The following is a 25,625-nucleotide window of genomic DNA, read 5'->3' on the forward strand; positions in this document are numbered from 1 at the left end:
GCCGCCCCGCCTTCGATGTGAATGAGCCTGAAGAGAGGTACCCCGACGACAGTGAATTTGTTTAATATTAAATCGGGACGTTCCAGCTACTGCACGCTGCAATAGGAATGAGCACATGGGAGACATAACTTGCTATTTTTAAATGTAACGGGACTGGGAGAGATTCGTTACTGTGAATTCGTTTATACATGCATACACCATGTAGGTTTGTGCCCGACGCCATGTGAGGCTTCTGAGCCATGCCTCGTGCGTGAATAGGTTTCGGGCTTGCCTATACTGTAACAGTCTCCGTACTCTTTCCAGTAAATTAACACAGCTAGTGCTTTTATTTGAGGACACGACTTAGCTGCTTGAAAACACGCAGTTAAACAACAACAATAATAAAAAGAAACGAGTTTCTTCGTGCGCCAACGGTGGGTCGTTGTCCGCCGTCGTGGTTAGTGGACGCTAAACGTGGCGCTTCGGGGGGCAATGTGGTCACGTGACGAGGCTTCCCGTGTCCATTGCTTTGATCCGTATTTTTTGGGCTCACCATAGTACGCATTTTCTCTTGCTGTACATTGGAGAATCTTTGGGACATTTGAACGCCCTTGAGAACTCCTCCATGTTACTCAAGGGCACGTTTACTCTGGAAGCAGAAAGGAAGAAGCGTAAGAAAAGAAAAGCCTGCTAACTCCACTTCATTATCGTGACAAAACGCGTACGCGCTACTTACTGCATTGTGCGTAAGCGCGATTGCATTTATTCGTTTGAATGACCGACTAAATTCATATTGATAAGGGTGGCCCGAAAATCGACCGGTACGATAGAAGATTGACGTGCACATGGTAACAGCAAGTTTTTTGCATGTTTTGTTGGCCTGTAGTTGCTGAAACATTATGGGGCCTTATTTCTGTGGGGTTAACCTCGCTATAAAGAACAATAATATAGCCAATTATCGGTTCTGGCGAAATTTGGTTGGTCACGCTTAATTTCACTGACCTTTATATGAAAGCGAAAATGCTAGAGGCCCGTGTACTTGGATTTAGGTGCACGTTAAAAAAAAAACCAAGGTGGTCAAAATTTCCGGAGCCCTCCACTACGGCGTATCTCATAATCGTATCCTCGTTTTGGGACGTTAAAGCCCAACAATTATTAATATTATCCGAAGACGTAACCAAACAGTAATCATGATTTCTGAAATTTTCGAGCTCGTTCCAAAATATTATTTTCTGAACTCTTTTTTACTTACCTGTATCTTGACGGCGCATGAACGTCGCTGTCTATCTGTGCCTGAAGACGTCTTGGTCGAGGGTTGTTGCACCATGTCTGCGCAGGCGAAGACAGCGTGATGAAGTAATGTACGGCTGATAATGACAACACAGTGGGCACAGAAGATGTAATAAAATAAACTGCCAATAAATATCGCAATTCTGCTGTTTTGCATGCTAAGAACCCCGATTTGATTATGAGGCCCGCCATCTTGGGGGACTGCGTATTAATTTTAACCTGCTCAGTGTTCTCTTACGTACCTCCCAATTGAAGCATACAGTCATTTTTTTTTGTTTTATCATCCCGCGAAACGTCCGCCCCGAGCATAACGACGGTAGGAGAGGGCCCAGGGCAAAGGCTCTTCTAGAAAGGGCTCACGGCCAGGCCGGGGACTGTTGCTTCGTCGATGCGGCCCGGTATCCCGGGGGGAAGGCGTATGTGGCAGTGAGCATCAACCACGAGGGGAGAATCACAAACTCGACGACGGTCCGGACGACGGCAGCCGAAATAGCCGAGCAAGCGGCGAGTGCGTTGGCCTTGCTGGACAACAGGAGGACCACGATTTACAGCGACTCGAGATCGGCGATCAGAGCATTTGCCAAGGGCACCATCTCGGAACCGGCCTTGCGGACCCTTCGGGACAAGAACATCGAGCTACACACACTCGTCTGGTTCCCAGCTCACATGGGACGGATCGAGGGAGCCTCACCGAATGTCAACGAGTCGGCCCACATATAGTTGCGCGAGGAGTAATAGACCGCGTAGCTACCGGGGGGCGCGGCGCTGAGGCTTTCGAGAATCAGGACCTTCCCGCCTCGTATAAAACGAACTCACAAAACGCTTTTACCTGGGGCGGAGACAGTACCCTCCACCACTCAGGAAATTAAGCAGACCACAGGCTCTGACACTCTGACAGGTCGGGGCGTACCCTAACCACGCGCTATTGCACACGATTTATCCGGAAATACAACCAACTATAACACATGTTCATTATGCGTGGATATAGCGAATGTAGAAAATATACTTTACGCAGTGGCAAAGTCATCACGCCGTCCAAATGGGAGGCTGCTATTACCAGCTCTGCACTCGAAGAACAGCTATGGGCAGTCCAACGGGCCCGCGACGCAGCAGAGAGACTTGGTCTTTCTGTTCCGACGTGGGAGCGGCCCGCAACGTGCTAGAGCGCGTTCCCAGGGACCAAAATACATTTTATTCATCCATCCATCCATTCACAATGAAATGTGCTGCCGGGACTATATCATGCCTTCTCTCCTTGTTTTCTTTTTTCAGTGTGGCATTTTCGAAGCTTTATTCAGAAACTTAAGAGTTACCCTGAATTCTCAAAACAGTCTCTCCCTTGGGATTTCTTCTCTGGCCTATAGCAACAGAAACGTCTGCGTAGCCATATGCGAAATTCTAGGGGACTCGAGAAAAATTCCTCCTTAACATTATTCCCATTCAAGAATGTTGACCATTTTCCATATTATTGTATTGTTCTTATCTTTATTCTATATTATTTTTTATACCCTAGGCGACCGATTGATTCCTCATGCTTCGTCTCAATTAAATTCAAAATTTCCCCTTTATATTAACCGCCGGTTTCAAGGCCGATCCCCCGTAGTGGGTAGGAACCAAGAATCAAGGCACAAGCAAAGCAAAGCACAGCATCACGTGGCAGATTCTCCAAGAGGTAAAACACAAAGGCAAGGATGTCTCACGGTATAAACTAATGGGCCCGCGGATGCCTTTATTTTATTATTTTTTTTTACTAATCTAAGCAGTTGTGAGCTAGCTTTTGGGATATCCCTTCTTTTTCCATCTTGGCTTGTGACATCGCATCTCCCTGTTGTATCGCGTTAGAAGCTCGACTAAAAGAAAAAAAAAAGACTGGGAGGACGCTTGAGCTTCGCTTTCAAGAGTAGAACGCGATAGTGTAATCGGACCGTGTTCGTATCGCCTTCTCAACTGCTAGCTTGGCTGCGGTTCTCAAAGGATGCCTCAACCGCGCCGCAAGGAAACGAACATATGTGCAATAAGGTACGCATTTGGGCTGGTTGGTTCATGATTAACTGTAGAAACAGCGCTAAAACAGCGCCGTTGTTTGTGTCCTTTCCTCGTTCGTCCCGTGTTTTAGCGCTGTTTCTACAGTTGAACATATGTGCGCGTAACATTGGCCGTTTCAAACTGTCCTAGATGCCTACTGCAAGTACAGTTGTGAAGTGCCCACTACGCCATAATTCCTTTTTCTTGTTTTTTTCTTTTTTTCCCTTCCTTTTCTTTTTTGCGAATCAGCGAAGGGCTCACTACGCCTCCGTAAGGCAACGCGCGAGCCTACGCAGCTGCTTACTTTGTTGATGGTGATTAAATGTGTCTGAGCGCATTTTAATGAGTGGGCCTTTGAAACACACACTCGTTGCGCAATTCACGCGTTTTGACGCCTGGCGCGATTTTCCGCTTCTGCCAAGCAATATTACACGAGACTCCTCCCACTACATGTCGTTCATATAGCGTTTTTTTCCGAAGCAGTCTTAAGCGATGGCGTGGCGCTGTGGTAGAACAGCTGCTTGCGAAGCAGAAGGCCTGGGTTTCATTCTCACTCGAACCGAAGATTTTAATTATTTATTTTATTTGCGTCTTTCTCGATTTTTCGCTCACAACCAACCACGCCGGCACCGACGACGCCGACACCGACACCGCAATTTCTGCGAAACGAGCTCTTTAACGCTGTCGCGTTAATATTATGACAGCTCCGCATTAGTGGTGCCAAGCCTGAAGGAAGAGCGCCGCTGGGCGGCTTTCCTTGTTTCTCCTTATTTTTCTATTTCTTCCCTTTCTTTCTCTGTCTCTATTTATCACTTCCTCTTCCTTTCTATCTCTTTCTTTGTTTCTCTCTCTCGCTCTCTCTGGCTATGTTTTTCTGTCTTTTTATCTTTTTATGCCTTTATTTCCTTTATTTCTCTTCCTCTTTCTTTCTCTATTTATTTTCCACGAGCTCATTTTCGTTTGACACATCGCACCTGCTTTACACGGTAGTGGGGCTAGCCCAATTCCTGTGGCACATGCCCACTTAAGGAGTTTTCCACGACGGAGCACTAGTTAGCTGTCACTTCGGATGAATTTGGCCGGATGAATTTTGCTGGAAACAGCTTCGGATGAATTTGGCCGTTAGCAAGGGGCACGAGTAACAAAAAAAATCGGCAGATCCCACGTACCGTGGGAATCGATGTTATGCGAAGCATGCGCGAGATGGTGACTGTGGCGTAATTTTTCATATTGAGCGAAACGTTACGGAATGACGCTAGAGAAACATGGGAGTGGTATACGCACACTCATATGTTGAAGAGTCGCATATATATGTATTATGAAACCAGCTGTTTACAGCCACTAAACAATGCCAACAGCAACATCTGATGTCACCAACACCAGACGCGGTAAGCTGATATGTAGTGTTTCTATTCTTCAATACTGGATAGCGCGAATCCGAACAAGACAAAGAAGGAACACAGATGCGCAGGACAGGCGCTACTCGCAACTAAGCTGTGTTCAGAAACGTTACCCTAGATATATACACAGCCGAGTGGCACGCGCAGGCGCACTGCACGTAAGTTACAGTCAGAGTTGCAGTTGTTACAATTGTTAAGCTTGTACTTGTACGTTATGACAGAGAATGCAGGCACGCACGGAGAGCGCACGCACGCACGAACCCATGTGCATGAGTGGAAGGGTTTTTTGACAGTTCTTGAACAAGGTCATCATAACCGTGATCAGTGAGCGCCAGCAGCTGGATTGGACTTGCTATTGTGGTGGTCTAAGTGCCGTGAAGTGCGAGGCTGGTGGAAATCTTGGATGCCTCTTACGATGACATGATCTATGATGCCTCCTGTCCTGGACGTGGCAGCGAGGTATTTTGATGCCATGTCTACATCCAAGCCCTAGCTCTTTCAAGCATTATAAGGACCAGGCGTTGTTGGGTCTTGATAAATCAAAGTTGAAGTCACCGGTAATGATGAAAGGCCTGGTTCTCACGGCAGATTTATTGTAGGCAGCATTGACCCCGGTTTTTGCATAATCCACGTGGTCCACATTGCGGACCACGTGGACGAGTGGATGGTAGTTGAACGTCTTCCAGGGCTGTTCTGTCTCCAGCTTCCTCACTTTTCTTGCGTCCGCCGCGGTGGTGTAGCGCTTACGGTGCTCGGCTGCTGACCCGACGGTCGCTGGTTCGATCCCGGCCGCGGCGGTCGAATTTCGATGGAGGCAAAATGCGAGATGCCCGTGTACTGCGCGATCTCGGTACACGTTAAAGAATACCAGATGGTTTAAATTTCCGGAGCCCTTCGCTACGGCGTCTCTCATAATCATATCGTGGGTTAGGGACATAATACCCCAATAATAATTATTCTTATCACTTTCCTTGCGTGTCAGTGTTTGTGTGCTCGCGATTACTGTGTTCGTTGACTCTGTATAACCTGTGGCACATACCTGCAAGACATGAACTCTGGTATGCGGGTATGTGCCACACGTGACTGAGAGAAAAGGTTTCATGACGTACGCGACAGGTATTTCGCGTTATTCATGTCATAACCAGTGTATCGTGTTCGTCATACACTGATCCCCTGCTATGCCAATTTTGGCATATTTCAAGTTATGGAGACGACCTGGAGAGCGCCCAGACGTAGGCGGATAGATAGATAGATAGATAGATAGATAGATAGATAGATAGATAGATAGATAGATAGATAGATAGATAGATAGATAGATAGAAATGGCCAAAGTGCCTGAGGTTCGCTAAGAAACGCTTCGCATTTAAAATGTTCTTCGGGGCGCGCTATTGTCACTTCAAAAGGGTTCGTTAAGTTGTGTGCCTGGGATGTGCTAGGTTTCATGAAGCGGCAGATTGCGATGGATCAATTTAGCGCAGTAACCGACACCAATCTGCTGAGACCGTCTTGCTTTCCACAGGCGTTAAAAGCAAGGGACAAAACGTATACGTCTTCACATCCTTGCCACTTGTCATTGAGAGCGGAGGAACAAAAAATAAACCTTACCAGGGCTACTGAGATGAAGAACATTTGGTCAGCCGTATAGTCCTCGAGTCCAGGCAACGATTTTACCTTGTGCTTCCTCGCCCAAGCTCGGTAGGCCTGCAGTGACATCACACCGACGCATATTTCACTGAGTCACTTGCATACATCAGATAGAAACAATGAACTAGTATTATATATATTTGACGTCTTGTACATAGCGGTAGTCATTAGCTGCCTTTCTAGTGTTACTGGAACAACTGTCAACAATTGAAGTAGTTGGTGCCGGTGGTATGACCGGCATAACGGCAGCTTGCGCTATATGCCCTTCCGTGCTTTAAGGCGGAAGCCTTAGATGCCTCATCAAACGCGAAAATTGACCGTCGGCGTCAACACGAGTGATGCAAAAGATCATCACACGATGACGTCACAATATTGCCACGTACGTTTCTTTATCTCTTTTGCTGTATTCGGTTTTCGGCCACAAAGACTGTCAGCAACGCTCAGCGCGAACCGCGCCTCGTTGTTCGAGAAACTTCGCGATCATTGTAGATCGTTTTGTTAAGATTGCGCGCAAGACGCGCACACTCTACCTTATTCTAGAATGTGCACGACAGCCAGCGATAACGCTGGAATATTCGACGGCACATGTTTAAATGCCGACGCGCTTCACCGCTTGTCAGTTGATCGACGGACGACGCCCTGTTCGCCGCTATCATTGTACAGCGTGTATTGCTGTAGTTCTAGTTCTCATTTTTCTGGCCACAAGTTCGGCCAAATAAAGTTTCATCCTGCAAACGCCGACTGCTGTCTTCGTCGACGTCACGACCACGTGACAATATGACATCATCATGACGTCACATATAACGAAAATTTGTGACGTCGCATGATGACGTCATCACATGACATTGTCATTTGGTCAGAGGTGGACCGATCACAGAGGCAGCACCAAACCAGACGAGGTGCAGAAAGCTTGCAATGCCACCGATTTCGGAGGCAGTGCAAAACCTCGTTAGGCGCAGAAAGTATTGGGAGGGGGGCGGCGGCGGAGGATCAATACACCGAATGAGCAGCAAGTGAAGAAGATGGCTTTCGCCTTCGATTCGTCTTAGGCTAACGCATAAGGAACCCTGTAGCTTTTTATTGACGTAGTTACGAAAATAATTAGCCGTTAATTATTTATGAAAGTGATTTCTTCTTGACTAAAACACCTTCGCGGATACATTCTTTTCCTAATACACAATTAAAAAAAAAAGAATCAGTAACCAGCACCACATATGCGGCCAATATTTTGCTCTCAAACTTCAAGTTAAATGAAGCGCATCGATGCTGTCATGGAGCAGAACATGAAAAGTAAACACGGCTCGTCAGCAACTATGTGAAGAAGGATAATACGGCTACTTGCAGAAAATAAAACAGCATGTTGTAACCAAACCTGCGCGTTAGTATATAGGGCTTTCGATATTTAAATTACATAAATATATATTACGTATATTGCGATTATTAAGCGGCGTTTGGCTTATGTGTTGCTTTTTCGTGTCCCTGGGGCCTAAAACAACCGCTATTCCTCGAAATTGCACTTTTTTTACGATTTTTTTTTGCACGTAAATGACGACCCACCGTACCGTGAATCATCTCTCACTTTTAAACTAAACTAAAACAGACTTACGTGATATGCTTGGTGAATTCCACCGTTGTCTGCTATGTTTTCTCCCACAGTTTTCTTGCCATTAAGCTGGGAAGAAAATAAAGAGCACCAGGGGCATTGTAAGCTTTTATCATTTTTACCAAAACATTCTAACGTTTCTATGGGTGCTAACTTACGTATAAATATTTTTGACGCCGAAATAAAAGTTGTAACGTAAAAAAAAAACACTATTAGGGGTGAATAAAGAGTGTTTGGCTTGTCCCGCGCCTAAATCTGGCATCCTTGAGCAGTTATGTCGCATCATTAAAGGAAAGAATCAAATTTCTTTCTTTTTTTTTGCGCCTTACTGTGGCAACTAAACATGATAGTAGCTATAGAGGACACCGAAACTACACGAAATGGCATTTAACATCAGCATATATCGCTGCCATACTGTCGCGTCACATATTACGGCAGTATCAAGTAATCAGAATTAATGCAGTGTTTTTAACCGCGGCTTCTCTCATAGCGAACGTAGTTTCAACTTGCTGTCTCGTGCAATAATGTTTTATAGCGTTAACACTAGCCGTGGTACCATCCATCCAGGACACTAGCCGTGGTACCATCCAGGAATCGCGTGGGCGTAAAAAGAAACGCGCGTGTGGTCAACAAAACACTTGTTTAAAAATTTGGGTGTTACGATATGGATGAGCGGTCGGCCGAAATTGAGACGTAATCATCGTGGCGCATGGGGACCTGAAGGGCAGTGGCGTAGGCAGATTTTTTTTTTTTTTTTTTGGGGGGGGGGGGGGTTGGGGGCACGCGCTTGATCCGACGTGAGGTCCGGGCAGATAAGTGTGGTCGAGCGTCATTTTGTGCTCTGTATACCGCGGCAGAAAAAAAATTGCGGGGGGGGGGGACGGGCCCGGTGTGACCCCCCCCCCCCCCCCGCCCCCGTGGCGTGCATGCGGCGTGGTTTAAAGCATAGAGTTTCCTACAATACTTACTAGAGGGAACTCTGGCGCTAGTGTCTATGGGAGCTGCAATGCATCGCGCTTCAGCCAGCATGGGAATCATGGGTAGTACACGGATTTCTCTAAACTTCGTTCTTTCGGCTCCGTTTGGCTCCGCGTCGCCTGCATCCGCTTTGTCGCAAAACGAAGATCAGCAAAAATCCGCAGTTTCACTTCACCACTTAACTTCTTTAGGCTCACCGATTCAAATCTGGTCACGAAGTTAACAACGATCCATTCTTTTATCCGAAAGAAAACCAAAACATAGCAATAAACAAAGCCACAAGTGCGTTCGAAGGGCACAAGCACGAAGACTAGGAAAATCCGTGTACTACCCATCATTCCCATGGTGGCTGAACGATCGCAGCGCCAGAGTTCCCTCCAGGTCATTTTAGGAAACTCTATGGTTTGAAGCAATCGCAGGTTCCCCGTCCGCATCTTACTTAGTAGTTCGCATGCGCAATAGTTAACAATTTGGAAATTGGAAGAGTGAACTTATGCTTGTAGGATGTCTGCATAGAAAACGAAGGTTACTTGATTATATATGTATATAAAAAAGAACGCTGTAGGTTTGCGGAGAACTGTCTCGAGAAAGGACCTTCTTTAGCAGAAAACATTGATTCCAGTCGTGCCAGATCCCACACGAAATGTATTGTACTTCTAAGATAACTGCTGGAGCAGGAGCACTTCCTTTAGTTGCTGAAGCGTCTTATACGTAAATGTTATTCACCTTTACTTTGAGTCTTTCGTCTGTAATGTTGCCGTACTGCTCCTTGAAGCAAGTCATCTTCTTCAGAAATTTTCCCCTGGTCTTGTTCGTCCACCAGTTCTGCATATTGCCGTCACTGTCGAATTGGCTTCCTGTAGTATATAGAAAGTACGAACGCCAAGCTTTCGTATAACAAGGCCCAGCGTAGCAACCGTGTGCAAAACAGGTTTCTTTGTCGGCTTGGGGACGGAAATAAACTTATCGTTGTCAGTAGCGCCAGTGTTTCTGTACATTCCTTCTTTAGTCCTTGCGTTCTTTCAAGCTCAACCCCTCGAAGCATGAAAAACCAACAAGCCCGCATCGCTACCCTCGTCAGATTCTGAGTTTTCATCACACATCTTACTTCGTGACGTCTAAATGTTATGACCAATATCAGTACATTTCTGCTCTTTTCCATTCATTCATTAGCTCGAATAAAGCTTTCCAATGCCTGAAGCTGCTATAAGGTGGATTGACAGGTCTGGGTGCAGTGTAGTGGCTGTTTGTTTTGGGAAAAAATTGGGGGGCACTTAAGCTTCGCCTTTAAGAGTTGAACGCGATAGCGATATCCTGCCCCTAGTGCGCACTTCGAACACTACGAGTGTTTAACAGAATGCGCGCACTAAGGTGTGTGCCTTACGTAATGGGTAGCATGCTTTAAACCAGGAGCAATTATGCGCGAGAAACTTTTTCGAAGTTGCGATGCACCCACTACGTGGTCCAAAGGGAACACGCGCAGTAGTGTGTGGCTTTTTGTAATGGGTGGCTGTCTTTAAACCACCAAGTCGTTATGATATTGACATGGTGTGACGCCCGATGGCAATATACGCTTGTACCACGCAATATTACTGCGATATTACATCTCCTACTGTGTGTGGGGATTGAGGCGTGCCCGTCGCCATTGCGCGGGTTTTTCGCCTATTTCTGCCATCTTTTTTTTCCCCGTGAGCCCTTTTGCCCGCGGAGACGTGCTCGCGGCACCCTTTGTGTTGTACTTTCGCCCGTGGCGTGGTTAAGCCTGTTTTAACGCGATAGCATTATAGCGTTCGCATCGCAAAAATTCCGCCGTCGGCGTCGGCGCCGGCACCGTTGGTTGTGAGCGAAAAATCATCATCTTGTCCGTGACCGAAAAATCGAAAAAGCTGCAAATAAAATAAATAATAAAAATGTTCGGTCCGAGTGAGAATTGAACCCAGGGCGTCTGCGTGGCAAGCAGGTGTTCTACCACACAGCCACGCCACTGCTTGGAGCTGCACTGAAAGTAACTTTGATGCTTCCAAAAATACGCGTCCTGTATATAGGTGTCACAGTACGAGATGTCGTATCGCAGTAATATTGCGTGGTACAAGCGTACATTGCCATCGGGCGTCACACCACGTCACTATCATAACGACTTGGTGGTTTAAAGACAGCCACCCATTACAAAAGGCACACACATTACTGCGCGTGTTCCCTTAAGACCACGTAGTGGGTACATCGCAGCTTCGAAGAAGGTTCTCGCGCATAATTGCTCCTGGTTTAAAGCATGCTACCCATTACATAAGGCACACACCTTAGTGCGCGCATTCTGTTAAACACTCGTAGTGTTCGAAGTGCGCACTAGGGGCAGGATATTGCTATCGCGTTCAACTCTTAAAGGCGAAGCTTAAGCGTCCCCCAATTTTTTGCTTCTCCCGCCGCCTTTGGGAGCGGGCGTTGTACTGCGTTTTGTGGAGTTGCCGCAGGCAATAAAGTGTTGCGGATTTCGAGAGCAGTACTGTGTATTTGCCGCGCTACGCTCGGCGCCTTGTTTGCGCTCGAACGTACGTGTGCAGCGGCGCGCTAGTTCACGCGAGGCGACGGCAGACGCGGCCCTGTGGCTCGCTAAGTCCGAACCCACGCTAGTGGCCGTACTCCTGTGAGGTACGTGCACACTACATGTGACACCTGTATACAGACGTGTATTTTTGTGAAGCATGAAAGTTACTTTCAGTGCAGCTCCAAGCAGAGGCGTGGCTGCTGTTATTCCTGTGCCGTGTTATGAAACCGGTAATAAAGAAAAAAAAATAGGCGTGGCTGTGTGGTAGAACATCTGCTTGCCACGCAGACGGCCTGGGTTCCATTCTCACTCGAACCGAACATTTTTATTATTTATTTTATTTGCAGCTTTTTCGATTTTTCGGTCACGGACAAGACGATGATTTTTCGCTCACAACCAACGGTGCCGACACCGACGCCGACAGCAGAATTTCTGCGATACGAGCTCTTTAACGCTATCGCGTTAATATATATGCAAGGAGGGAAGTAAATTTTCACTGCTGACTGCACTGTAACTGTCAACGTGAGTTGCTGGGTGGTCAGCAGTGGGTGTTGGAGTAGGAGTATAAAGGACAGCGAGAGAGAGCGAGAGAGAGCGAGAGAGTAGAGGAGGACTATTTTCATATGTACAAAGAAGCGACTAGAACATCAAAGTTCGCACGCGGAGTGACTTCCTCTGGATGCACTGTCGCCTGCTGCTTCTGACCGCTTTGTACCAACAGTGGCATATAGCTTCCTTTTATGCTTGTAGCGCATGTCACCGACAACGCTCAGGCACTTTGTAAGAAAGCGTGGTGGTGGTAATTATGATGTTGGTTTTGATACAAGCGGGGTTGGCCTTGCAGACATATAGCCGGGGATTGCTCCGCCTGAGTACCTCGTCCCATATCGCCTACGTCATTGCGTTCAACGTATGATCGAGAAATAGCACGCCCGACTTTGAACGCAAGAAGAACGTGACAAGTAGTTTATCCACTCGTACCATAAATAGTAATTGTTGAGGTTTTACGTCCCAAAAACCACGTTATGATTATGAGAGGCGCCGTAGTGGAGAGTTCCGGAAATTAGACCACTTGGAGTTCTTTAAAGGCCAACTCCGGCGATTTTTCGAGGTCGATGGATCTCAATGAAATTCATTGGGTACGTTCCTTTGCACGTTTCCGTCATTTATGCCAAATTACAGGCTTGAGACATGCGCAGATTGTTTGCAAATGAATTTTAAAGATTGTCTGCAAACGCCCTCCTGGCTTCCCACAATTATTGGCAACATTGCGTCTGTGACGTCAGTATTGGGAAGGCGGCGGAAATGACGCAGCTGAGGGCACCGCTAACTTCGGCGCTTCGGCCGCTACAGCAAACGTCTGCTGTGCACAAGGCGACAGACAGCGTTGTTATCTAGCCACCATAGCGTTGGTTTGGCCGGCGCTTCGCTGGTCGTCCCGGCTGTCACAGTTTTCATACTCCGCGCCGGCGTGACCGGCATGCCTTGCACGATTTCCGGTTCGTTCGTAACAACGCCTACGTCATGCGTAGACAGTACACTCGGTTGGGTTTCGGTTTCGGTGTTGCGCTTTTTTGCTTATTTAAAATTATTCTCCAATTTGCCGAGTATTTCTGCTATCGGCCCCGTAACAGGAGCGTCTCGGGAACATAAAGCACCACTACTTTGACATGGCCAAAAAATCGCCGGAGTTGGCCTTTAACGTGCGCCTAAACCTAAGTACACGGGCCTCCAGCATTTCGCCTCCATCTAAATGCAGCCGCCGCGGCCAGGATTCGATCCCGCGACCTGCGGGTCGGTAGGCGAGCACCATAACCACAAGGCCACCGTAGCGGGTTAAGTCGTGCCAAAAAGACAGCTACTCACGAATACTCACCGGTGTCGTCGAACGCGTGCGTGACTTCATGTCCGATAACCGCTCCGATTCCTCCCAGGTTTAGGTACCTGAGAAAGGAAAACGCGAAACACTTAATGTGACCATCTTGATAGTCCTTCCTGTCACTTCAAGGTTTCATCGATGTAAACAAAATAGCAAATCAAACTTCATCACGTACATGGGAACCCCATACTCAAATACTGGTGGTCGTAAAATTCCGGCAGGAAAAGCTGAAACAGCAAAGCGAAGAAATACTCTGTCATCTTATGTGGCAATGCATAACGTTCGTTCGCGTTGCGAAGCAAATGCCCCTTTGAGAAATTAGAAACGCGTGGTCTCTGATCCGGTTCCCAGTCCCAGAGACATTGCCTCAACATTGACTGAACGTAATATATTTCCAATCATTGTGTTTATACTTCGGTGCACGTTTAAGTCGAACAATTCGTCAAACTTATGTAGATGCGAGTACAATCGATGAATATAGACCTTGTGAGGTAAAACGGCTATAATAAATGGTAAGCCTTTGAAAAAATGTTTGAAGCGCTATGCGGGATGACTGACATATATTATGCGAACAAGAAACGTTCGAGGGTGCGTGCATGAGTCAGCAGTTTAGAAATACTGATAAACTTACTTATACCGTTGACTTGCGGGTAATAGTAAGCGTTCACGACAGCGGGACCTGACGACCATCTAAAAGAAAGAAGAATTAGTTTGAACTTGCCATAACAATAAACTAGATAATTGAGGCACACTAACCTTGTTCCGAAAAAGAACGCCTGTAGTATTTTTAAAATTTTTTGTTATTACATTTCTTTACTCAAGGGCATGCGTGCAATCATTCATAAATTGGTTACATTGTGGTTCTTCTTATGCAATGAAAGTGCTCTGTGTCAGCTTTCGTGACCAGTAGAAACCAATAGAAGCGTCTGAGTTGCTGCGGCGTTTTTTTTTTTTGTCTGTTCAAGTCAAAAGGAGCATAATAATGAGAAACTTCGTATGAAGCCTTTTAACACTGCTAATGCTATTATGTAAAGCATCGTTCACACGTTAGAAACAGCTCTGTGGGATTGTATACTCCGTTTCACACATCAGGTGCACCGCTGTGGAAGCTATGCAAGAAGTCCGGTCAGCAAAATGTGTAAGTCCGCGCGTCTCGCGCTTGGATTTTGTCGTTGTAAACGTGACTTCCGCGATTGGCTCCGTATGGTCTGCGCGCTGCCGGAACTAATCGCGGAGGCCATAATACGAAAAATCAAGAGGCGATACAGAACAACCTGTTGACTGCCGTATAAAAACTGGCTAAGGCACAAATCATTCTCATTTATTACTCAGTCTAAAAACGACAAAAAATCACTTTACTGGTGGTAAAATCATTGAACTATTTCTGGGCGCGAACGCATAGGCTGCAAAAAGTCTCGCTATAGCTTCTAAGCATTTTCTCGCGGCAAGGATTGTGGTGTCGTGACTTCCTTCTTGTGTCCGTGTTTGCACGCCCTGTCTTTTTAAAATGAGTACTTAACAACTAGCTCAGCTCTCTGTCATTCTAAGCTTCCATAGCGTTCCACCAGATGTATGAAACGGAGAATGGAAGATTTTCCGGGTATTTGAGTCATTCGTAAACATGCATTCGACACCATCTCCACGAAACGGCGTTTGTGTTCTGTCAAATATAGAGGTAGCACATACTCATCCCTGCTGTACTTCTTGTGCAGTGTCATCAAGTTTATCTTGGCCCATTGTTTTCGAAATGAAATGTAGCTTAGAATGAACGGCTGTCCCTGCTTAGCGTCAATGACCTGGAATATGCAAGATATACACATTGGAGTGTTTTTTTACGCACAGGGATCAGTATCCTTGGAGATCGTTTTCAAACTTGGAATAGAGTGGTTAAGGTGGCGCTTTACGTTGAGAAGTACGTATGCTTGAGCATGCTTTGATAATACAAAACACATATTTAATATGGGTGTTTATTTATTGTTACTAATTTATGCAAAAACATTTAAGCCAGCATTTTAAAAATTGGAGCAAGTGCTCGAGATTTCCACGCAACCTTTTAGAACTTATGTAAGAAATTCAATTATTTAAGGGCTTGAAGGGGATACGTTCATGCTGGCCCTCGCATGTTACTATAATCTACTAGAACGAAGATAAAACGTAGCCGAGCAAAACATGACCCACACGCGTGAAAAGCCTGCATAATGTCTTTCGAGCGTTTCTGAGAAGTCTTGAACTTCGGTGAAGACTTTCTCAGACTACCGCCATCAATCCAAGAAACCTTGCTGGATGTATTTGCTACGCAGGGCACTTCATTTGATTTGATTGTATTTTGTTAACCTTTAAATAAAATAAAAGTACATTAAAAGTTTTGAATATGCATATTCCTTCCTGCCTTTTGCCGACAAGTAAAAAATGTTCGGTCGAAAGCGGTACTTTTCTGTCAATTTTCTAGACTCGTTAAATTCGCATTTGAAATATCTAAAAATGTTCATGAGAACTTCTGAACAGGGGATGTCGCTGGTTCACTGGAGGCAGCGTTTCGACAAGGAATGTCCCTGACTAACATTGGCGTAGCCAGCAAATTTTTAAATTTTGCATGCATACAAGCGTACACCACACGCACGAACATGGCAACCCCCCCCCCCCATACCCCCCCCCCCCCCCCCCCAAACAAAATGGTCTGACTACGTCTCTGCTGACGATGACAAGTCCTATTGTTGAAACGTTGGCTATTGCGGCACTATTTATTCGACGGCTTCATTTCGCTTCAATTAAGCCTCCATCTTTTCCCTGAACTTCTATCTTGTCTAAAAGAATTTAAACACACAGAAACACACTAGCACGGACATGCACATAGATATAAGTAATTCAATTATAGGCGGATTGCCATACAAACGTATTTTGCGGACCTCTTTGAACATGTCATTAAGGTAGGTGTCGTTGAGCAGGTCATCCGAATAACCAACAAGCTTGACCATGTTATCCAGCTAGAGAAGGCAAAAACAGTTGATGAACAAACATTTACCACTCTGACATCACTTTGAGCGTACTATTATAGAGACGTTCACACAAACACTGCGAATCAGTAGGCAGGTACTTGCTTTTTTAAGAGCATGTGCTTTCGTAGACCGGTCCATCCACTTCGTTCTCCTGATACTTGCGCTAAATGCATCTTTCAGTTCGTTCACGAGATCAAGGATCTGGTAAAATAAAACAAGTTATTTAGCGTACGAACGAAGTCTGCTTTTATTGAAATATGCTTGTAGTCCAGCATATTTCACCGCAATAAGTTCATTGGCAACTTATTGCATATTGCATATTTCATTGCTTATTGCTTATTGCATTGCTTATTATTGCTTATTGCATATTTCACCGCGATAAGTTCATTGCCAACATCAGTAGGCGCTCATTGTACTTACGGGAACTTATTTACATTTGCACGCCGCTGCGTTCGTATTATCAAGAGCTATGCAGGCCCTATGTAGACGTCGTCAAAATCTATGACGTCACAGAGAGTTGGTGCGGTACTATCACGGTGGCGTCGCCACCTGCATTTTCTTTTCCCGCGCTTTCTCGCTTACAAGCCTTTTCTCGCGGCAAGGGTTGTGTTTTTAGCATTGTCAAAGGGTAATTTACTAATACGGGGAAATTCGTTTGTCCCTTTAGTGTCCCTTAGAGCACAAGGACACGGGTTCGAGTCCCGGTCACTGTGACGGCATTTCGAGGGGTGTTAAATGAAACGTGTCCGGATCGTCGGTGAATTTTTCACGCTTCATAGCCTGAAATGGAGCACTTTGTAGTGAAGATCGTATTTATAGTCAGGAAAGATTACTCACGTCCTTCTTTGCCTCTATGCTAAAGTAACGCTCAACGTAAAGCCTCCCGGCTGGAAAGTCCATGACGTCGGCTATATAGTACACGCATCTCGTCGACAGAGGAATGTCTTTCTTGACACCGCGCGAAGCCTTCGAAATCTTGAATGACAGCTCCCGCAATTTCGGCAGCGCCATGGGGCCAAAGTTCCGTATAAGACGCCAGATCATGTAGTTGTAAGTCGTGTGCCTGCGTAGGAAAGGAAGCGATCACTTCAGAAACATAGCTATAAAATGTTCATTGCGATCAGCATTAATTAGAAGGAAAAAAGCAGGTGACTCCTAATCCCAGATCACATGAACGTGTAATTGGCTAGGCCGTGTCATATCCAGAACACATACACGCACTTAAAGAAAAAGAAAGCTCTGAAATCGAGTTTTCGTGGTAGTCAAGGAAGCATCATAACTGTAACTGGATAAACTCCTTGTTCTTTTTTATAGCATGAGCTGCCAATGCTATAACTGCGAAACGAAATATAAGCATCAAGTTGACGATATGATTTTCCTCCTACCTGGATGTGTTCCTCATGATGAAGTCAACAATGGTTTTGAAGTAGTACAGTTCATTGAGCACTACCGGCTCTTTTGGTGTCAGTGTGATGTTCACGCTGTCAAACAGGCGCTGAAGCATTTGCAGCCAGTCCACCTACAGATCAAACATAACCATAATTACCTCCGTCAAGCTTTACAACGACGCATTACGAAACGACGAGTCACGCGTGATTTCGCAAGTGGCGAAGTGATGAGCGCAATGATTGAGTGCCGCGGCTAGACACTTAGTGAGTGGTAGTCGGTATGTTCAGATAGAAGAGAAGATAGTGAACTAAGTCTCAACGCTACTGTTTTTACACAACTTTGCTTTCAGTATGGATGACGTAAGAATCTCATTTGCTCCAAAGCGGCTGATCAGTGTGTTGAAGTAGCCAGAGCGTCGTAGGGCACAATGCGGAGATGGGGAAAAAATAGAATCGGAATAGAAACATTTCATTATTACAGCCCAGGAATCTATTCAGGTCACCTATTCTTTCGAATTAAAAAAAAAAAACTCCGCTTATCTCGGTGTTTGCATGCGCTTGAACTAAATTACTGTACCATCATGTTTTGCTATAGACATCACAATTTGCCTATTACAATTCGTTCTCATGTGCAATTAGCGGAGCATGTGTCCAAATTTAGTCGTTTTGGGACTGCAGAGCACACGTAGCTGGAAGCATTGTCGGACAAACATTTCGTAATTTTTTGGTATAATATGCCTGGGGTTCACAGGCGTGTCGTACTGTGACTGATGCATTGTTCGTTTAACACAACAAGGAGAAAATTAATTTTAGAATACTTTATTTAGCCGAATGTGCCAAACAAAGTAATGAAAATCGAGTCTGCATGCACTTAGTAAATCAGTATAAACGCCCTCATGTGAACCAAAGGAATGGTTTCTGGCTCAGTGCAACCATTTTCACTCATTCAACATTAAGATTATGGTCAAAAATCGTAATATGATTTAGAAGATGCCAGTTAAGATGTGTGTGTGTTCTCTCTATTAGCCGTTTTTTTTTCCTGTGAAGACAAACTTACATGTTCAGAGATATTCCTTAGATCAGCAATAGTCATTCTGTAAAAGTTTAAATCAGTTCCTGTTTTGTTTTCCGCAGCTTCTAGTATCTGTAAGAAGGCATGAAAGAAAACGGCTCGATCTGTCAAACAGTGCATGCAAGAAGCCGTTGTTAGCAAGGCCACATAATGAAATGGCCCTTTTTCTCGTAACATTATACATTATGATTTGGCCCTCGGGTAGGTAGAAAAAAATGTGTCATTCTCATGAAAAGACGACTTCGTGCAGATGTGATCACGTTCAAAATAGTTCTGTAGCTAAACGTCTGTTTCTAGAGCTTGTTCTTACTGAAATTTCCCACTAAGATAATTGCTTTAAGAAGTTCTTAAATTTAGACCAATCCAAAGGGGAACCGATTTCTTCAGTCGTAACCGCTTGAAGCCAACGGACAACGAAGCCAAGGAAAGCGCGGGAGGACGTATTTGTAGCTTTAATTGAAGTGTGAAAATGGTAAGCTACAGGGAAATTACCTTATATTGGCGAAAAACAACATAACGATGATGGGATACGAACCCACAACATCCGCATCACTCGTGCGTTGTATTACTAACATATAGTGATGAGCATAACTATTACTGATCATCGTTCAGCAAAGTACTAAAATGATTTGCTTATATATCTTTGTATAGCTGATATTCTGGGTGATAAGCGAAAGTGCACCTGGGCCGACCAAGTGACGCGCAGGACAGATAGCCGATGGTCAGTTAGACTAAACGGAGTGGCTACCGAGAGAAGGGAAAAGAAGTCGAGGACGACAGAGAGTCAGATGGAGCGATGAAATTAAGAATTTCGCAGAGATAAAATGGAATTAGCTCGCACAATTAGGCTAAATCGAAGGTCTTGCAGTGGACATAAGAAAGGCTGAGAATCATGATGATGACGATCTGTGGTCATTCCTAGTTGTTGCCTCTTAAATGATGGCTAAGAATGTTTAACTCGTGATATAATACTGTGTACACCATAATAAATTACGCAATGTTCACGCACGAAGTTTTACTAAGAAATATAGACAGTGTTCATATCCCACAATGCGCCAAAAGAATTCGCATAAAACAAATACTGTGTACCTTATGTAAACATCATTGCTATTTTAGAAGACTAATTCTACAAGGTAGTATTTTTCGAAGTTCATCGTTGCAACTGTAACACTTAACAGCAGCCCACTCATTTTCACATATCGATAGAGAAATTATTTTCCCGACGACCTGATTTCATAAGATGCTCGTGATGCCCAAATAATTACATTTAAAAAATGGAACCAGGTGACTACAGTCACATAGTTTAAGAATCCTAGGAAAATATCTCTTGGCCAATCTCATACGTCTCCGACAGAGTACTAACCATAACCACGTATGAGTTTCCATAACCATGTACGAGGCGTCAAGTATTATTAAAGGACCCCTGACAGCGAAATTTTTGTTGGTGACTTTTTTGCTGTAATTTGTAGCTTTGTGTCTGGTAATCTCTAAATTAAATCGTAAATGCTCTAGCGTATCGTACAACTAATTCTAGCGTAGTTAATTGTGAACATTTTAGCATCACTTCAAAACGCCCGCCTAAAAACCACAAGAAACTGGCACCCCATGCGGGGGAGCGTCAAAGACCACGTGCACTCAAGCTGTGGTGACGTTGACAGCGCGGTTTTCAAATCGGGCCTCCGCGCGCGGTAGAGATTGAAAGTATGTGGGTGCCTCGGTATGGGTTAAACCTGTTAAGCGCGTGTCCCCTCACGAAAACTACCTCGAGAGCAGCCCGACAACAGAGCCAGAGGGGTGAGGAACAATAGGCCTCGCCGGGTGCCAGTCGTCGTATTGTGCACGTGCGCCCCGCAAACCTTCTCTGACGTCCACAATACTTGCTTTACTCGTGGAACGTCACACGGGGCCTCTATCTACGTCATACCAGGATGTCGCAAGGTGCAGCCAACTCAAGTGAGCACTCACGCTTACTTTAAAACCAAATTAAGATATCTTAAAGGCAACGTTCGTCACTAATAATCGGTCAGATGTGCCCCCGTATACAGGAAAGTCAAACAGTACAAAGATCTGGAGGTTTCAATTTTGGTGTCAGGGGTCCTTTAAGGCGAAAGCCTTAGATGCCTCATCAAACACGAAAAGTGACCGTCGGCGTCGGCGTCAGCACGGGTTGATGCGAAAATCCATCATGAGATGACGCTACCATATGACGTCATCATAATGTCACAGGTTGGCAAAGTTTGTGACGCCATAGTGACGTCATTACACGACGTCGCCGCTTGGTCATAGGTGGGCCGATCTCGGAGGCACGTGAGGTGCAGAAAGCTCGGAGGCAGTGCAAAACCACGCTAGGTGCAGAAGAAAGCCTTTCGGGGGTGGGGAGATCAATACAATCGACTGAGAAGAAAAAGAAGAACGTGGCTTTCGCCTTCGAGTCGTCTTAGGCGAACGCATAAGGGACCCTGTGAGTTTTTTTTTCTTGCAATGTTCTGTCGTTATCGTAAAGAACAGCATGCAAGGACAGCACATGTCATGCTCCAAGATCTCACCTTGGTCACGTTAGACTCGAACCAGATGATGTCCAGTATTACCCTTTTGACCTGCTTGAATGACAGCTTGGGATTAAACGCCTTAATGCACGACGCCATCAACGTTAGATAAGCCAAATCTTTCGGGTTCACTTTCTTGTTCGCTTTCTTCGAGCTTCGTTTCATGAACAAGTGCAGATCTGAACCAGCTGATGGCCGCTCTATCTGAAAGAAGAGCCTGTTCAGTGGTGCAGCCTAGCTAAGAAAAAATGAAATCAGACTCGCAAAGTGTTCCTAAACCTGCAGCCGTATAGCTAAGGTATTGTGGCATTGCGATTATTGGCAGGAGTTCCCGAATGCCGCATTTCGACTGATTGAAGAGAAATGCAAGATTAATGAATTAAGCTGGTCAAACATTAATCAGGAGCCCTGCATTACGGCTTCCCTCATAACCATGAGGGACCCCTTAGTGCACTAATTACGCAGCTTTGGTGCCTTAAATCCCACAGTGGAAAAACAAACACATTCCTTTTTTTTTTCTTTTGACACGTCCTAAACCCTACATTAATCAGGAGCCCTGCATTACGGCTTCCCTCATAACCATGAGGGACCCCTTAGTGCACTAATTACGCAGCTTCGGTGCCTTAAATCCCACAGTGGAAAAACAAACACATTCCTTTTTTTTTTTTCTTTTGACACGTCCTAAACCCTACAGTGGAATAGCCCGTAACCACCACCGCTTGGCTTCTTTCTTTCTGTCGTTCAAAATATCTATTGTTACCCTCAAAATTTTTAGAGAAACGAATAACTTTTCATATATCAGATTGGAAATTTGAATAAAATACGAATCGAATAGTTAATTCACTTGTACAAAAAGTTTCGAATATTCGAAGTTAAAAGCTTCTTTATGTCTGCTTGAAATTGTGGTGTACCAGCTAATATAGTGACGCTAGTTCTTTTAGTGATTTGTTTCTATTTTTCTCCAGCTTTTTCTTAAGAAATAAAAACGCTAGAAAACGTGGAACAAAAGACAAGGGGGTGACTAAACGAGCGCTATTTTTTTTTTTTTTGCTTCTGTTAACCATCAGTTGTCAGTGTGTGCTCGTGTTGCCACGTGCATGTCTTCTGTTGCTATGGTTACCAACTCTTCATTCATGGAAGTCTAGACAGAAGAAAGGAAGGGGGGGGGGTACACTAACATAGGAAGCCAGCGGAGTCAGTTTTTTTTTATTGCGGCATATTTATTCATTGTTGCGGCATCTTAAGTGGTATACTTCAGCTGGCTACGTGCTGCTCCCACAACTTCCTATTGCTGGAGAATACATACTCGTAAAAGTTGTCGCACTTCATGCGGAAGTTACCGCTGGCCACCGAAACATTGCTTCGTGTGTGCGATTCGTGCGAACTTTGTGTTCTGTAGCGTGATGCGCGTTGTAGGGCGGGTGTTGGATCACTTATAAATTTCTAACAGGACGGTTCCGACAGGAACGGCGCGGAACTCGGGACACTGTATGGAAAGTCGGGACAATCCCGAAAATCCGGGATGGTTGGTAACCCTACCTGTTCCCCGTTTTTTTAGTGCTACATTTCATAATGAATTGCTAACTTGCCCAACAATCCATCCTTCTTAGTTACTTTCCTGCTCATCTTCATAGCCCCTTCCCCACCCCCGGTTCTGGCTAACATCCTCAGTTTTCTATTCTTTCATATCTCCCTCTCTTTTAGCGTGAAATTATTCGCCTAATGCGATGCGTAAGTTTAGTGACGTAGCCGCGGTGGGTAGTCAGGACGGTTGAACCCCCCCCCCCCCCCCCCCCCCCCCCGAGATTTTTACACCTAGTATGTGTATGTATACGCGTACACACACGAACATATATAAAGGGGAGGTCGGACTCTCCCCGAAAAAGATTTCTGGCTACGCCCCTGTACAAGGGTAAGGTACATATTGATGCCTTACACTGATGATCTTGTTGGATACGTTCTTGGGATCCTTGTCTACTCCTATGACGAAGAGCAAGTCGATGGCGAACTCGTTGTGAATCCTGGTGTACAGCTGGTCCCACGTGGGCAGAACTTCTCGAACTTTCGGCGGAGGCCAGACGGGCCAGTACTCTCCGCCGACGCGGCTCAGCACTTCCGTCAAGGCGTAGAACTGGGTTTTCTCTGGAATCGCTTTGAGAGAGAGAGAGAGATAAAGAATGCGGGAAAGGCAGAGAGGTCAACCAGAGTTATAGTATTCGATTTGCTACCCCACACTAGGTTGCGGGGGAAAGGGAAAGAAAGGTGGAAAGAAGAGCGGAGAAAATAGCAGGCGCGCGAAAACAAACAAAAAAAAAAGAAGGTGTGGAGCGGGAGTACTGTAGTCTATCCAATAGGGCACAGCCGCGCGAAAAGTTCAATGAGGCCTTAATCGAATAATAGAATCTCTTGGAGGAGACAGAAAGTAACACATCTTATTATTGAAAGAACTAGAAAGTCGAAAACGAAAACACGATAATATTCACTCCTGAGGGGAGAAAAAATGATAAAGCATCAATTCGGTTACGGCGTACACTTACGCCTCAGGTAAACTTTAGCAATAACTCTGGTGTTGCAACACATTGGAGATGTTGATCAGGAAAAATAAACTGAAAACGTCAACTTCGTTACTTCCTCACAGGAGGGATTGCATGTCAATATCGAAAGGTTTACCTCTAAGTTTTTTATGACTCGCTACATAATTGTAATATAGCGCTATACTATAGTATACCGACATAGCTTAATAAAGAAGTTTCGTGGGACCGCAACATTCACATAGGGTTGGATTACACGCTGCAACAACGCCTCAAGAGGAAATTCATCATCATCATCATTGTTCATACAAAGTTCAACTGGGTCTCACTTACAGGTGTTCATGCAGTTCTTGTAGGCGCCGAGTACCTTGTCAGTGACATTTTGGCTTTCCATCTTGTACGTAGTGTTCTCGAATATGTCTGTTGATTCATGAATCGCGGGTATTAGTGACGTCAAGTTTAGTGACGCCAAATTTATGAATCGCGGGAATTAGTGACGTTGGCGTCAAACTCATATAGCATGCATTCTACCGCGAACTAAATGTCAAGTTTAAGCTTCTCTTAAGTTTACATGGCACAAGTGTTCCGCGCTGCCCTAAATTATTACGTAAGGCCAACCACACCAATCGATAGAACACACCTTATAACTTCATACTTAAACGGCACTGACATAATCCATAGCAGGAGCACTGATGGCAGAATAAAACAATAGAGTGGATCATTGCAAATTGAGTTCGACCACATTTAAATTTAGTCCTACATTGAAAAATTGGTAAACAGGGTATGTGTGCTGGAGCCGACGTTTCGACAAGCGGACTTGTCTTCTTCAAGGCTGGAACTGCAACAGTTGCAGCCATGAAGAAGACAAGTCCGCTTGTCGAAACGTCGGCTCAAGCACACAAACCTTGTTTACCGATTTTTCATCGCAAGCTTCGACCTTCCCCTGACTCTGTCTTTTTTTTTAGTCCTACATGAAACTCTTCAGCTGGTACGCTATGTGCACGTGGTTAAGTCACATTCTTTAGTGTAGAATATGCAGCTAAAGCTCCTGTACTCACCAGCTACACCGATATTTACAACCAGTTGAACAAATAAATAAACTACAAACGTTTATTAGATGCCAAGTATCTTAAGGTCGAGCTCAATCCGGCGGTGGTGGTGGTGGTGGTGTGCGGCGTGACCACCCTTACTGCGCATGCGCATACCCTCTCCACACACCTCCTCTCCACTCACCCTCTCCCCTTCCCCTCCCCACTATCCCCCTCCCCTTCCCCTCTCCCCTTCCCCTCTCCACTTTCCCTCTCCACGTTCCCTCCCACTTTCCCTCTCCACTTTCCCTCTCCACATTCCCTCTCCCATCTCCCTCTCCCATACGCCTCTCCCCTCCCCCTTTCCACTCTTCCTCTGAAACGTGGGCTAGACATGCCGGAATTCTCTCCTGCGCAACGCCGCGATGAGCTCGAGCGCATGCGCGTCCCCTCCCCTTCTCTCTCCTCTCCTCGCCCTCCTCGCCCTGTGAGAATTAACGGCCAGGCTAGATGGAAGATACGACGCGCGTAGCGTCCCTCTTCGCGTTCCACGACGCGAGGTCGGTAGCATGCCCAACGAACGCCAACGGAACGCGATCGTGCAAGTGCTCCGGCTTCGCATCGCCTCATGGTCCCCTTTAGCGGGAGATGGTGTAATTTTTTTGCCTACCGCGTACATGATGATTTGTCTAGTCGCAGAAATAATAAAACACACAAAAAACAC

At 45.4% G+C, this 25,625-nt stretch overlaps 2 protein-coding genes across 3 annotated transcripts in view; one reads left to right on the forward strand and one right to left on the reverse strand.

Moving 5' to 3' along the window:
* LOC119389513 (endothelin-converting enzyme homolog) overlaps positions 1–25,625 on the forward strand; it is a 90,134-nt gene that overhangs the window by 5,755 nt on the left and 58,754 nt on the right. The gene's annotated exons all lie outside the window — the stretch shown is intronic.
* Positions 304–24,314, reverse strand: LOC119389512 (neprilysin-1). 2 transcript variants are annotated; one of them, XM_037656809.2, is made up of 17 exons: positions 24,207–24,314; positions 23,279–23,493; positions 21,343–21,546; positions 18,782–18,868; positions 17,722–17,855; positions 17,174–17,399; positions 16,439–16,537; positions 16,247–16,324; positions 15,027–15,136; positions 13,972–14,030; positions 13,516–13,567; positions 13,338–13,405; positions 9,646–9,776; positions 7,945–8,010; positions 6,300–6,395; positions 1,232–1,308; positions 304–628 (listed from the first exon to the last, which is right to left on the reverse strand). In XM_037656809.2, exons 1-17 carry the CDS (start codon positions 24,265–24,267, stop codon positions 529–531), a joined length of 1,863 nt encoding a protein of 620 aa, XP_037512737.2. In that variant the 5' UTR covers positions 24,268–24,314; the 3' UTR covers positions 304–528. The 2 variants fall into 2 exon arrangements, with proteins under 2 accessions (XP_037512737.2, XP_049270411.1); XM_049414454.1 differs by lacking the exon at positions 24,207–24,314 and having other exon boundaries at positions 21,343–21,542.

This window comes from Rhipicephalus sanguineus, chromosome 4 (assembly GCF_013339695.2).
Source record: "Rhipicephalus sanguineus isolate Rsan-2018 chromosome 4, BIME_Rsan_1.4, whole genome shotgun sequence".
Lineage (NCBI taxonomy): Eukaryota > Metazoa > Arthropoda > Arachnida > Ixodida > Ixodidae > Rhipicephalus > Rhipicephalus sanguineus.

Excerpts from the sequence above, each read along its gene's own strand:
- LOC119389512 (XM_037656809.2), bottom strand. The coding sequence starts at position 24,267 with ATGGAAAGCCAAAATGTCACTGACAAGGTACTCGGCGCCTACAAGAAC. Across the intron at positions 16,325-16,438 it reads AAGCACATGCTCTTAAAAAA|CTGGATAACATGGTCAAGCT; the intron begins GCAAGTACCTGC and ends TGCCTTCTCTAG. Across the intron at positions 15,137-16,246 it reads TTAATGACATGTTCAAAGAG|GTCATTGACGCTAAGCAGGG; the intron begins GTCCGCAAAATA and ends TGCATATTCCAG.